The sequence below is a fragment of the Lutra lutra genome, chromosome 12 (assembly GCF_902655055.1).
Source record: "Lutra lutra chromosome 12, mLutLut1.2, whole genome shotgun sequence".
NCBI lineage: Eukaryota > Metazoa > Chordata > Mammalia > Carnivora > Mustelidae > Lutra > Lutra lutra.
This window is the reverse complement of record NC_062289.1, coordinates 24,083,561-24,098,652: the sequence shown is the minus strand read 5'-3', so window position 1 is coordinate 24,098,652 and position 15,092 is coordinate 24,083,561. Positions and strand designations below refer to the sequence as shown.

Below are 15,092 nucleotides of genomic sequence, written 5' to 3'. Positions count from 1 at the left end.
AGAAAGAGAGAGTATGAGCAAGGTGAAGGGCAGACGGAGAAGCAGACTTCCTGCTGAGCAGGGGGCTCAATGTCGGATTCGTTCCTGGGACTCCAGGATAATGACCTGAGCTGAAGGCAGACACTTAACTGACTGAGCCAACCAGGTGCCCTCCGCTGGTAGTTTCTTAAGGTATAAGTTTAGATTATTGACTCGAGATCTTTCAACCTTTTTAGTGTGGGCATTTATACCTGTGAATTTCCCTGTAGGCATTGCTTTCACTGCATCCCCATAAGTTTTGGTATGTGTGTTTTAATTCATCTCCAAGTATCTTCTAATTTCCTTTGTGATTTCTTCTTTGGTCAGTTGGTCATTTTGGAGTGTGTTGTTTGAAATCCACATACTTGTGAATTCCCCAAATTTCCTTCTATTACTGATTTTTAATCTCATTGCATTATGGTAGGAGATCATATTTGGATTTAAATCCTTTTAAATTTATTGAGACTTGTTTTATGGTTTAAGACTATGTTTTATGTTTAATTCCATGGGCACTCAGTTTGAAGGATGTGTTTCCTGCTGCTCTTGCGTGAAATGTGCCATACGTGTCTGTCAGGTTTAGTTGCTTTATAGTATTGCTCAGGTTTTCTGTTTCCTTTTGATTTTCTGTGTAATTGTTTTCTCCATTATTGGAAATGAGGTAGAGAAGTCTCCAACTTATCTTTCTTCCTTGGATTCTGTCAGTTTTTGTTTCATGTATTCTGGGCTTTTTTCACAGATGCATATATATTTATAATTGTTACATCTTTTTAATAGATTGACCTTTTTATCATTATAGAATGTCCTTCTCTATGAACGATGTGTATTTCACAATCATTTTGTTTGTTATTCATTTAGCCATTCCAGCTCTCTTTGGGTTACTATTTACATGATGTATCTTTTTCCATCCTTTTACTTTCTACCTAATTGTGTTTTTTTTTTTTTTTTTTTTTTTTTTTTTTTTTTTTTTTTTTAAGATTTTATTCATTTATTTGACAGAGAGAAATCACAAGTAGGCAGAGAGGCAGGCAGAGAGAGAGGAGGAAGCAGGCTTCCTGCTGAGCAGAAAGCCCGATGTGGGGCTTGAACCCAGGACCTGGGATCATGACCTGAGCCGAAGGCAGCAGCTTAACCCACTGAGCCACCCAGGCGCCCCTACCTAATTGTGTTTTGAATCAAACTGTGTCTTCTGTAGACAGCATAAAATTGGATTGTGTTCTCCATCTTGCCAATCCATACCTTTTTTTTTCAAAGATTTTATTTATTTATTTGACACAGAGAGAGATATCACAAGTAGGCAGAGAGGCAGAGAGAGAGGAGGAAGCAGGCTCCCTGCTGAGCAGAGAGCCCGATGCGGGGCTCGATCTCAGAACCCCGAGAGCATGACCCGAGCCAAAGGTAGAGACTTAACCCTCTGAGCCACCCAGGTGCCCCAATCCATGCCTTTTTATTATAGATTTTTATCCATTTACATTATATAGTGGTTGATAAGATATGTTATGTCCGTCATTTTGCTGTTGGTTTTCTAAGTGTCTTATCTTTTTTTGTTCCTCTATTTCTCCATTGTTCCCGTCCTTTGTGTTAAACTACATTTTCTAGTATACCATTTTAATTCCCTTGTCATTTCTTCTACTGCCTTTTTCTGAATTATTGTCTTAGTGGCTTGCTCTGGGGATGATAATTACGTTTTTCATAACAATTTAATTCAGACTGATTCCAACTTAATTTTAATAGTACATAAAAATCGTTCTTGTATAGTTCCATCCTTCTGTCTGCTTTGTCATAAAAATTACATGTTTATACATTGTTTGATCATCAATACAGATTTATAATTATTTCTTTATGTAGTTGTCTTTTAAGTCAGTTGTCTTTTAAGTCTCAGGTAGAGAGACAAAGAGCTACAAACAAAAAAAAAATACATTCATACTGACTTTTATATTTACCTATATGGTGATCTTACCTGTGTTCTTTATTTCTTTGTATAGATTTGAGTTACTGTCCAGTGTCTTTCTGTCACCCTAAAGGACTCCCTTTGATATTCCTTGTGAAACAGACCTGCCAACAATGAGTACTCTATCTTTATTTGAAAACATCTAAATTTCTTCTTCATTTTTAGATAATTTTGTAAGGATTTAGAAATTCTCGGTTGACAGCTTTTTTTTTCCTTTCAGCACTTTTAATATGTCATCCTGCTGCATTATGGCCTCTGTGGGTTCTGTTAAGAAATTAGCTGCTCCACTTTTTGAAGGTCCCCTGTGCATGTTGAGTGACTTCTCCCTGCTTTCAAGTTTCTTCTTTTAGCTTTTAACAGTTTGAACGTGACATTTCTAGATGTAGATCTCTTTGAGTTTTTTCCCTGATTGGAGGTGTTGAGTTTCTAGGATGTGTGTTTCTTCTAGGGGTAATGTTTCTCACCAAATTTGAGAAGCTTTTGGGCATTACTTCTTCAAATATTCTTTTGTCCTTTTCTCTTCTTGCCTTCTGGGACTCCTGTTATGCATACGTTGGCACACTTGATGGTGTCCCACAAGTCTCTGAAGCTCTGTTCATATTTACTCATTGCTTTTTCTCTCTTCTCAGACTGGATTATCTCAATTGACTTTTCTTTATGTTTGCCGATACTTTCTTCCACCTGCTCAAATCTGCTGTTTAGTCCCTCTGAATCTTTTTATTTCAGTTATTGTACTTTGAATTCCAGAATTTCTATATTTGATTCTTTTTTTACATCTCTTCATTGATATTCTGTAGTTAGTGGGATATCATTCTTGTACTTCCCTTTAGTTCTTTAGATGTGGTATCCTTTAGACCTTTGAATATATTCAAAATCACTGAAGTCTTTAGTTAGTATAATGTTTGGGCTTCCTCAGGGACAGTTTCTATTAACTAACTACTCTTTTTCCTGTGTATGAGCCAGACTTTGTCTTTTTGCATGTCTTACAATTTTTTGTTGAAAACTGGACATACTCAATAATGTGACTTCTCTGGAAACCAGATATTCCTCCCAGGGTTTCTTGTATTGCTATTGTCTATTTAGTGACATTTCTGAACTAATGCTTTTAAGGTGTGTAAAGTATACTTGAACTATTTAAAATCTTCATCTTGTTTTGATATGCCCACTAAAGTCTGCTTTGTTGGTGTAGTCATCAACTAGTAATTAGAGACTTAAATACCCAAGGGCTCTGTGTACATTTTGGGGCGTGCTTTTCGTACTTAGGCAGTTTACAACTACACATCAGCCTTCACCTCCTGCTTACACAGAGCCTCAAGATTAGCCAGAGATGGGAGCTAAGGGCCTTCCCAAGTCTTTCCTGGACTTGCCTATAGCTTCCAGTGATCATCTAGATTCTTGGGAACATTTGAAGCTTTTCAAATTCCCACCTACCCTGTGGACATTTTGTTCCTGGGCTTTTCCTTTTCAGCTTTTTGGTTAGCCTATTGTTTGCCTTAGCTGTTATCCACTGCCTTAGGCTGCTCCCATGTTAAATAATTACTTCTGATTGTTTTCAACAAGCTCTTCTGGAGAAAAACCTATTCACACTGGGTGAACTCCAGATCATATTTAATAAAGCCTTGCAAGTGGGGTTGTCCACTAAACCACCAGACGGGCCAAAAAATGACAAATTTCCTGAGTATGGGACTGTAGAATTATCTCCAACCTCTCTTTAGTAGCTGCCAGGCTTTGTTTTTCAAAGCTTATTGTTTCATAATGATTGCTGTTTTCTAGGCTACTGTGGAGCTGGGGAGGAAAGCATAGGAATAATACAAATAAAAATGTCATGAAGCTTGCTGTTCTTATGAGAATTTAGCTGTTTTTCTTGAATAAAATGTTCCCTGATTGCTGAAGCCTTTGATTAGTTTCAGAATTCCAAAGAAGTTTATTCTGATCACTTGGCCAATGTTCTTACCGTTTTTGTAGAGGAAAAGATTTGGGAAATCCTTACTTTGGCATTTTCACTGACATCACTTCTATGAAAAGAATTTAACACACAACTGAATATCAGAAATTGGAAAAGATTTTCTTATGACATAGGTTCATTTCTTCCTAAGTACCATTGCTTCCTTTGCCCTCTTTAACTCAGTCTCTCTTTCTAGTGAGGGTAGCTCTGTCATCAGTTTGGTCTGTGTTCTTTCAAGCTGTATTCTGTTAATTTCATTTCTAACGTATGTATGTATCTGTGTATATGTACTTTATGTGGGTTTTCTGAACATAACAGTCAACAGTGAGTGTGTTTGATTTGCAATTTGCTTTTTTTTCCTTAACTATATGTCTGGGAGGTAATTGTACATAACTGGAGATCTGTGTTTAAGTGTATGGTATTTCATACACATACCATAGGTTCCTTAACTATTCCATAATTAATGGGCTTTTAGTTAGCTTGTAATAGTCAAGAAAACTAGAAACAGTACTATAGTCTTTTTGTATACTTGTCTTTATTTTATGTATGAATATTTCTCTAAGAAGGCTGTCTAGATGTAGTGGATGTAGTGTATGTGCATTAGATTTTAAAAATATTTTTAAGTTGTCTTTTAAAAAACTTAAACCTGTTTACACCCCAGCAATGATATGTGAGAGAGACTCTTTTACCACACCATTGCCATTATTAGAGATGACCAGTCTTACGGATTTTTGACCGTGTGGGCAAAATGATATCATACTGATTTTTTAAAAATTTACATTTAAATTACATTTTGTAGGATAGCACCATTGCAACCTCAGTAAGCAATAATTTTTCATCCTTTTCTCCTTTTTAGGGAATGGCATTTACATTACAAGAACGACAAATGCTTGGTCTTCAAGGACTCCTACCTCCCAAAATAGAAACACAAGATATTCAAGCTTTACGATTTCATAGAAACGTAAAAAAATTGAATGGCCCTTTGGAAAAGTAAGAATCGATTAAATGTTTAGTTCTTTATTGATGCTCTGATCAGGAAAATTGGGAACATTATGGTTATTGTTGCATAAGAAATATGCAGTCTTATAATGAAGTTTGTGTTTTAGGCAGTTAACTGTTATTTTTATAATGATTATGTTTCCTTTATTTCACTGAATATTTGTGTTCACTATTGTAAAATTTAGCAGAAATCTATTATTTTATTTATTTATTTATTTGACAGAAATCACAAGTAGGCAGAGAGGCAGCCCGCGGGGGGTGGGGGGTGGGGAGCAGGCTCCCTGCTGAGCAGAGACCCCCCCCCCCACTGCAGGGTCTCAATCCCAGGACCCTGAAATCATGACCTGAGCTGAAGACAGAGGCTTAACTCACTGAGCCACCCAGGCGCCCCAGAAATCTATTTTTTTAAGCCTAAAATCGCAGAACATTTCAGCCGTGATTGGAATATTAGAAGCAAAAACTGTCATCTGATTTGTACCCTTTCTCTTCAACAACTTTTATTAATCCTCTGCCTTGTGTGTGTCACTATACTAGTCACTGAGGTTGTGAAGTAAGTAAAAGATAGGTGATCAGTTAATATGTCATCCAATCCAGGGGAGTGAAAAAGAGAAGTAACTGAAACTGTCCCAGGTGAAACAGAGTGTATTGCCACCCCATAGCACACAGCCCTGCGTTCTAGGAGCTCATCAGTAGTTATACTGTGATCATCATCATACCCTATACTGCAGTGTGCAGCAGAGAAAAGGTACATGCAGAGGATATTCTGAACTTAAAGAGTAACTAACCAAGCTTAAAGAGTATATTAAGGCTTCCTAGAGAAGTGATGCCTGAGCTGAGTTTTAAACAGTACATTCCAAGGGATAGGTAACATGAGAAAGAAGGGCAAGGTATTCTGTGTAGAGAGATCAGTCTGAATGCAGAATTTAAAATATCTTTTGGGGAGCACCTGGGTGGCTCAGTGGGTTAAGCCTCTGCCTTCAGCTCAGGTCATGATCTCAGGGTCCTGGGATCAAGTCCCGCATTGGGCTCTCTGCTCAGCGGGAAGCCTGCTTCCCCCTCTCTCTCTGCCTGCCTCTCTGCCTACTTGTGATCTCTCTCTCTCTGTCAAATAAATAAATAAATAAAATCTTAAAAAAAAATCTTTTGGGGGTTGGCACCTGGGTGGCTCAGTTGTTAGGTGTCTGCTTTCCGCTCGGGTCATGACCCCAGGGTCCTGGGATTGAGCCCCCTGCAATGGCTCCCTGCTCAGTGGGGAGCCTGCTTCTCCCTCTCCCACCACCCATGCTTGTGTTCCCTCTCTCACTCGCTCTCTCTCTCTCTCTGTTAAATAAATAAATAAAATCTTTGAAAAATATATCTTTTGGGTTTGTTAAGTACAGGAGATTATTGTTTGATGACAAGTAAGAGTAGTTTCTTTGATCTGATGGGGCAAAAGGAAGAGAACAGTAGACTGAGAAATGATTGAGACAAAAGGAAATCCAGACTGTTTCAAGAAGTTAGATAAGGGGATAGGAAGGACACTGAGCACTAAGTAAAGCAAGACTTGGGTTTCTAGTCCTCCTTGGGGACTATATTTGGGGGGTGTATATTTCAGGCCAGAAGGAGGTTTAAGGTGCTCATGCTGTGAGGAATGAGCCCAGAAGAAAGGGTAACTGATAGAACAAGATCCCAGAGAATGGAAAGGGACAGAGGGACAAGTGCAAAGTAGAGCTCATAGGGTCAAAGGCAAAGATAGAGGGCGTAGGGTCAAGTGCAGAGGTAGAGGCTGGCCTTGAACAAGAAAAAAGAAAAGCTCATTCTGTGAGGCAAGAGCAAAGATAAAATACAGGCACAGGTAGGGGTAAACCCTGCCGGTGGTGGAGCAGAGCCATGAGATCCCATCCCACCTGATGACCTTGATTTTCTATGATGTAGAATATGAAGGTCTTGGCTAAGATTTGTAAGGGTCAAGGTTAAACAGAATTGGTGAGGACAGTAATAAATGTTTAGAATAGCCATTTAGCCAAAAGTGAAGCTGAACAAGGACAGATTAAAGGCCTGGGTAGGCCCGGAAGGCCTCATAGCATAATCTTATTTTTATTGATGCTACCCTGCCCAGCAATGTTTTTTTCCTCAGAAAAGATGCAATGTAACGGTAGTTCAGGTTTGGGATTTGCTGGGCTGGCAACGATGCTACATTAACTCATTCAGCTAATATTCATTCAGGGCTCCTATATGCCAGGCATTGTTTTAAGCTCTACAGCTACAAAAATGAGAAATCCCAGCCCTTCCCTTCAGGGAGTTCATGGCTGCAAAAGACAGACACCGTGGCAGGGTAGTGCCGTGATAAAGGTGCGGGGGTGTTCCACAATGGTGAGGATTTGTTGAGGGTGAGAGGCTTGATCGTGGATCCAGTGTGGGGAAAGAAAAAATGCCAGCAGAGAGCCTAATAGAACCGGAGAAAATGAAGTGATCCAGGAGCCAGGGCTCTCCGTCAGAACTGTGAGGCACGGCATTGTATAGCTAGCTAAAGAGGGGAGGGTTGCGATCAGAGGACTGCATCGGTGGCATTCAGGATTTCTGAGCTGTAACAGTCCTCGGTGAGGACAAGATCCAGTGGGAAGCATTCAGAGGAGGTGAAAGTGAATCACATGTGCCTGATAAGTCATCTGTTCTTGATGTCTTTGCTGTTTCATAAAGCTAGTCCATCTTCATTGTTTGTTTTCTTCCCTAGCCTGAGGAGCCATCTCCTTCCCTTTGCTACCTACTGGCATTATTTCTGTCTGCAGTAGCTACATAGAAAATATTATTCCTTTTATAAATGGAATTACTTCTCCCTATTTATTCACCAAATATTTGCACACCACTTATATTGCATTTACTTTGGTAGTTACTGGAAATAATAGATTTATATAAGGCAGTAGTCCCTAGCTCATAATATCATCCAGGCTGGGGGAAGACAAAGTCAGGAAGGGGACTGAGAATTGCAGAAATAGGACTAGGGTGTTGAGGGGCCTGAAAACAGGAAAATCTGTGTATATATGTGTGGTGGGGGAGGGAAACGGGCAGAAAGGGAGAGCATGCCCTGTGTTGCATTCAGGGAGTGTAAGTATGGGACTGTGCATGGGTAGAGGGTGATCCAGGCAAAGGGTGTCTTGTGTATAGCGACACCAAGGTAAGAGATGTGGGGCATTTGAGAAACTGAAGTTCAGCAGGAGGATAAAGCTAGGAAGTAGACAGAGATCTGGGTAACTATTTTAGAAGCATAAGCCTATTTAATGGGTGTTTGGAAGACAAGGAGAATAGAAATGGTTAGAGTTACTTTTTATTTTTTTATTTTTATTTTTTTAAAGATTTTATTTATTTTATTTGACAGAGAGAAATCACAAGTAGGCAGAGAGGCAGGCAGAGAGAGAGAGGAGGAAGCAGGCTCCCCGCCGAGCAGAAAGCCCGATGTGGGGCTTGAACCCAGGACCTGGGATCATGACCTGAGCCGAAGGCAGCGGCTTAACCCACTGAGCCACCCAGGCACCCCTAGAGTTACTTTTTAAAGAGAAGAATAAATTCGAGCCAGGGAGCGGGGGTGGAAATTGTGTGTATAAAAACTAGTTAGAAAGTTCTTGAGGTGGGGCACCTACATGGCTCGGTCAGTAAAGCGTCCGACTCTTGATTTCACCTCAGATCATGATCTCAGGGTTGTGAAATTGAGCCCTGAGTTGGGCTCCGTGCTGGCATGGAGCCTGCTTAAGATCCTCTCTCCTCCCTCTGCCCCCACCTCTAAAAAAAAAAAAAAAGGAAGAAAGTTCTTGAGGTAGCCCAGGTGAGAAATGATGCTGACTTGGACAGGGTGAGGGTAGAAGGGGGATATAAATATATTTGAAAACTATTTAGCTGGTGCTTATTGATTTTTTAGACTAGGGTAAGACAGAGTGGGCAAGGAAGAAATCAGGAATGGGATCTCAGATTCGAATTCGGTCAGATGATAACGGGGACAGACAAGTTTGAGTAAAAAGTAGTAAGTCTGTTTTACACATATTTAATTCAAGATGATTGGTGGCTTTTTTTCTTTTTCTTCCTTTTTTAATAGGAGAATCATCTATAGCTTTTTATTTATTTTTAAAAAGACTTTATTTATTTATTTGTCAGAGAGAGACAGCATGAGCGGAAGCAGGGGGAGTAGCAGGCAGTGGGAGAAGCAGGCTTCCCACTGAGCAGGGAGCCTGATGTGGAACTTGATCCCAGGACCCTGGGATCGTGACCTGAACTGAAGGCAGGCACTTAGCAGACTAAGCCACCCAGGTGCCCCTTACGACTTTTTATTTTTAAGTTGATTTATTTTATTTATTTATTTGTTTTAGTCATCTCTCTACCCAACATCATACTTACAACCCCCAGATCGAGAGTCGCACACTTTTCTGACTGAGCCAGCCAGGTGCCCAGTCACTGGTTTTTTTCAAGTCAGCATTTCCCAGTTTTCTAAACTTTATTCTTGAAAAGCCATTATATATATGTGTGCTAATTGACCATTGCTTTTGTGGTACCTCTGCACTCTGTATAGACCCTATAATGCCTTAAACCTACTGGATTCTAACTCCACAAGGACAGGGGTCACTTCTTAAAACCTGGGAGCCCAAAATAGTGCCTGGCACATAGTATTTAGTAAATATTTGAATGAATGCCACTTTATTTTGCTTCCATATTTACAGGTCAATAACCTTGAAGGTTCTTTTCTTTTTTTTTTTTTTTTAAGATTTTATTTACTTATTTGACAGGGAGAGAGAGAGAGAGCGTGCACAAGCAGGCAGAGGGAGAGGAAAAGCAGGCTCCCCACAGCAGGGACAGCTTGATGTGGGACTTGATCCCAGGACCCCGGGATCATGACCTGAGCCAAAGGCAGTCGCTTAACCAACTGAGCCACCCAGGCGCCCGAAGGTTATTTTCTTTTTCTTTTTTTTTTTTATTTTATTTGACAGAGATCACAAGTAGGCAGAGAGGCAGGCAGAGAGAGAGAGGAGGAGGCAGGTTCCCTGCTGAGCAGAGAGCCCGATGTGGGGCCCGATCCCAGGACACTGGGACCATGACCTGAGCCGAAGGCAGAGGCTTTAACCCACTGAGCCACCCAGGCGCCCCCGGAAGGTTATTTTCTTAAGAGTAGGGTGGTGTCATGGTAGTCTTTGCATTTCTAGTGCCTGGTATAGAGCCTGACTCACAGTGAGGACTACGTGAATGTTAGCTGCTGTTTCTGCTGTTCTTCTTCTTCCCCTCTTCTTTGTTATCATCATCTACCGTTTAAGTACATTTTTATTTTTGTTAATTTATGTCCTTGGTGTCAAATAATGATAATTTAGAGTTTTGTTTTCTGGTAGGGAGGGGAGTCCTGTTTTAGATGTTTACATATAACTTCTTATTCTAAAGGCCAAAACTTTGAGTGTAAATGCTGACTGATGTAGACATTATTTACTGTGCTTAATTTCAGATACATCTATATAATGGGAATACAAGAAAGAAATGAGAAGTTGTTTTATAGAATTCTGCAAGATGATATTGAAAGTCTGATGCCAATTGTATACACACCAACAGTGGGTCTTGCCTGCTCCCAATATGGACACATCTTTAGGAGACCTAAGTAAGGCTTATTTTTAAAGACATAAATTTGTAAATGATTATCGTATGGGAAGAATGGCACTCCCTAACAGCTCTTACATATTGCCATCTTATGTCAATCACCGTTCCCTCCTCACCAAAGCTTAATTTGGACAAGAAGGGGTTAATAAAAACCCAGAATGTTCATATCTTGTTGTGGTAGAAATGACAACATTCATTCCTAACCTTCTGCAAGTTATTATGATTAGTAGAAGAATCGTGCATTTCTGTACAAAAAAGGGGGGGGGGTTACTCTTGATTTTGGTGGCAGGTTTTCCAGAATTATCATTAATAACAGTTTGACAATCTGCCCAAATTAAAAGATTCTCATTTTTTTGTTGGCTTTAATTTCTGTTGTTTGTTCTTTTTTATGAGCTTCTCCAAATTTTAATATCAAATAGTTCTAGCGCCTCAAATATTTTAAATAGATAGAGTAGGGGAATGGACATCTACTTAAGTCTTTCCATAAGTCATTTTCTCCCTCTAAATCTGTTTTCTCGTAAAATAGGGATGCTAGTGCCTGTTAAAGAGCAGCAGAGAAGGTCAGATGAAGAACTGATGGGAACAGTTCTTTGTAAACTTGCGATTAATTTGTGTTTTCTTGTCGTGTTCCTCTAACCTGTTAGCATTTGCAGCAGTCCTCACCCCTTTCCCATGTCCTGCTTATGTATCGATGCAAATGATGGAGACATTCAGGCAATGCACGATAGCATCGATCTTCAGTCTCCCCTCATCTAGCCTCGTGGCTTTCCGATGTTAATGTGTGTACAAAACACCCGTGGGACTTAAAATGCTGATCCGAGCCAACCTTCCTGTCCTTCCCATTCCTAAGATTCTAATGAAAAAGAGAAAGATGTGGCGGGTCTGGGTTTTAATGAACACGATTGGTGACCGCATTGCACATGCTCCCTGGAAGACACTTTGCAAACAGTCTCTGTCCTACGTGCTGCCATCAGTTAATGTGTGTTAAACATTCCTTAAGTTAACCCGGCTGTTTAGTTCATTTATGGTTTCTTTTTCATTCAGAATAGTGGTTCTCAATCCAGATTAAAGAACAAGGAGAAACTTAATTCATTTATGCTTGGGCCCCACCTATACAAGTTCTGATTCAGTCAGTCTGGAGCTGGGGACCGTGTAGGTGTTCCAGAAAAGTTCCTGTGTCGTTCTGATGCATACCCCGCTCTCAGAACCGACATGAAGCAAAAAGAGCAGGGCTTTGAGACGACACAGATACTGTGTTTTTTGCATAGAAGATGGTCAGTAAATCTTGATCTCAACTCCAGGTCAGTTTAATCAGAATCTCTGGGGCTGAGACCCCTGGCATTTTTTTTTTAAGCCCATCAGATGATTCTATTATGCAGCTACAGCTGAAGAACGGTTTAAACTGATTTGAGTTAGGATAGCAGTGCCAGAGCTGAGACGCTAGTGAGAAAGTCAAGTGTAAGAGCCAGTTTGAAGGCACTGGGGGCCTGTTGGCCTTCATCCCTACCTAACCCTGTGTTTCTACACACATGTCTACAACCTGTGTTTCTCCCCCACCCCGTCCCCTTCTTCCTTCCTCTCTTCCTTTTTAAAAATCTAGATTTATCTCAGTTGGATAACAATACACAGTGTGTTTAAGATAACTTTTCACTTTTTCCTAATGCTTCAGAGACATCCTCTTTTGTGTGAAGTTACTGTACTTTTTCTTCTTTCCCTTCCTGCTCCTTCAAATTTCACATTTTCAGTTTTAGTGAATTTTAATAGTAGTTTTTATAGCTTTATTATGCTGTCCTGAATTGGTGGTTTATTTTTACACTGCTTTTTACACAGGTGTATCGAGTTTCTTCTTGGGTAAAACAGTCATGTCATTTAATAATGATCTTTGTTGCAGCTACTGTGTGCGCAATGCAGTTACAGTTTGGAGTAGTTGAAAATGTTTGAAAATAATCCAGTATGATTTAGCTAAATCTGTTTGGAAATGATACTGTGTCTTGATGTTTTATTAAAATACCTAAATATTCCAGTTATGAACAAAACTTAGGAGAAAACAAAAAACTGTTGTGAAATGCAAAGGTGTTTTTGTTCTGTTGCAGGGGATTATTTATTTCAATCTCAGACAGAGGTCATGTTAGATCAATTGTGGATAACTGGCCAGAAAATCATGTTAAGGTACTACTAATAGCACAACCTTCCTCTTCATAATCTTTTTTTCCTTCTTTGTAAGATGCCTCTGAATTTCCAAGAATAGTTTTCATTGTTGCTCTGATTTATTTTGCACTTGCATACATGCAGATTTAGTGCTCTGAGGAGATCATGACAGTAATAATTGCAAAATGGGTCACCAGTACAGAGCTCGACTCTGGGAACGAAATGGGAGTTAGTTCACAAGGTGAACCTGTCACTATTGATACCATGGTATTTCTTGCCTTCTCTATATTCCTTTTCAATATTATTCTAGGTAGAGAAAACACATTAAAATGCCATAAAAGCTTTCATTTTTGTGGGTGGTGAGAGGATTTATGACACTTCTTTCTTATAAATCTCAGATGGATTTAGATCCTTAAGCAAATATAAAACTCTGTAGAGTTTCAAATTTAATAAATATAAATCTTGGTCCACGTGGCTGTCTTTCATAAAATAAAATCCAGTGATTTACTTAAGATCTTTTGGCAGGCTTTAGAGCTTGTTATAGGCAGTAATCTTACTTGCCTTTGTAACATGTCTTCCTCACCAAAATAATCTTCGATGAATAATCATGAGCTCTAATAATCTAGAAAAAATTTGGCCAGATAATTAAACTGTTAGTATGACCTTTAAACCTTGTAGATAGGTATATTTTTTATTTTAGATCTTCTTACCCCCACTGTTGTTAAGGTGTTTCTTGTTTGGCCTAGGTTATTATGTGGGAATAGCATATCGTTCCATTCTAACCTTGTTTTTCTCTTCTGGTGACTCTCTATCAGAAGTTTGCCTGCCTCTCCCCAGTTTAGTTTTTGTGAAGACACATAACTGCGCCTCTAGTCAGAAACATTCTGTTTCTAAACCAAAGACAAAGGGAAATCAGATCTAGTTCATCTTTGTTTCACACCTAGATTCTAGAAATCCTACAATTTTAAATACGCTTGGTTGGTTTACTTTGGAAGTTAGTCAAGAAATAATCTTACTTTTAAAAGTGAGAGTGAAAATACACAAAGAGAATCTTTTTTCAAATGCTTTTTAGTACCCCACTTTTGACAACTTTTAATTTATATATTTTTTTGTAATTAAGGCTGTTGTGGTGACTGATGGAGAGAGAATTCTGGGTCTTGGAGATCTGGGTGTCTATGGAATGGGAATTCCAGTAGGAAAACTTTGTTTGTATACAGCGTGTGCAGGAATACGGCCTGATAGATGCCTGCCTGTGTGTATTGATGTAGGAACTGATAATCCAGTGAGTAAAACCATTTTCTGCCTTTGATCTTCCTCCCATATTTAAAAAACAAAAGCTTTACATTCTTCTCTCGAAGATAATATAAGATGGGAAAATTTCATGATTAAAGTTAGTCTTTTCTTAAACTGTGCTTTTAATATTTATACAAATAACAGTAAATTAAATCTATTAAGTTTCTTGAAAAAATGTAGTAAGGTTTTAAAATTTACCTTAGTAATTTTTTTTGTTTTACAGTTTTTGTTTTATAGAATATGTTTAAGCTGGTTGTGTAACAAAATGATTTTATTTTTGCATTTGATCTATGTTATAGGCACTCCTAAAAGATCCATTTTACATGGGCTTATATCAGAAAAGAGATCGATCACAACGTTATGATGACCTGATTGATGAGTTTATGAAAGCCATTACGGACAGGTATTTTTTTTTTAAGTTGGAGTAAATGAAAGCATCTTTAATTAATAAAAGAAAGGAACCACAGTTTTTTCTTGATCTCTGATAAAGATGCATAGAAGGAGATACATTTTTGAGAGCTTGGGTTCTGTCCTGATTGCTTAGGTGTGCTGATACTAGTGAGACCTTTTGCATTCTGCCTCGCTCTCCTGAGTTGTCTGACCTCCTGCGGGAAGTCTGCGCTCCCCGCTCCTGCCAGACCCTCACTGCTCAGCTCTCCCAGCCCTAGGCAGCCGGGCTCACGTCCACCCTTCCTGGGACTCTTGGGCAGCTTTCGTGTTTCAGATTCACTGACCATGGATCCTCCTCTCTCTCTACTTCTGCAGCATCTGATCAGAATAAAGGCCCCATTCCTACTTTTGCATTCAAGAGTCTCCCTTATCTGGCCCCAACCTACCATAACCAACTTCTCCTTATCTTCTCACATAAACCCTGAAATATATAGCCTGACTGTTGAAAATTCAGGGTCACCAAAATACACCTTGTTTTTCTTCCTATCTCTTTACTTTTTGTTCTTTGAGGGCCCAAATAAAGTCTTACCTCCTTTTCAAGCCTTCCCTTACCTCAGCTCACCAGGGTGATTGGGGTCTTTTTTTGAATGCCAGTGAACTCTTACAAAAATTACTTTTTAACCTCTTATTTAATATATACTTTCCTGTGTTGCTGTTTAACTGCTAATATGGTGAGAATACACATAT

The 15,092-nt window shown here is 39.3% G+C and overlaps 1 protein-coding gene across 2 annotated transcripts in view; it reads left to right on the top strand.

Annotated features, from left to right (window-relative positions):
• The window catches only part of ME2 (malic enzyme 2), a 56,663-nt gene that overhangs the window by 13,114 nt on the left and 28,457 nt on the right, over window positions 1-15,092 (top strand). For both annotated transcript variants that reach the window (XM_047697025.1, XM_047697026.1), the window contains exons 3-7: window positions 4,768-4,901; window positions 10,366-10,515; window positions 12,608-12,683; window positions 13,783-13,944; window positions 14,255-14,358. In XM_047697025.1, the coding sequence (XP_047552981.1) occupies window positions 4,768-4,901; window positions 10,366-10,515; window positions 12,608-12,683; window positions 13,783-13,944; window positions 14,255-14,358 (626 nt within the window). The remainder of the gene's footprint in view (window positions 1-4,767; window positions 4,902-10,365; window positions 10,516-12,607; window positions 12,684-13,782; window positions 13,945-14,254; window positions 14,359-15,092) is intronic.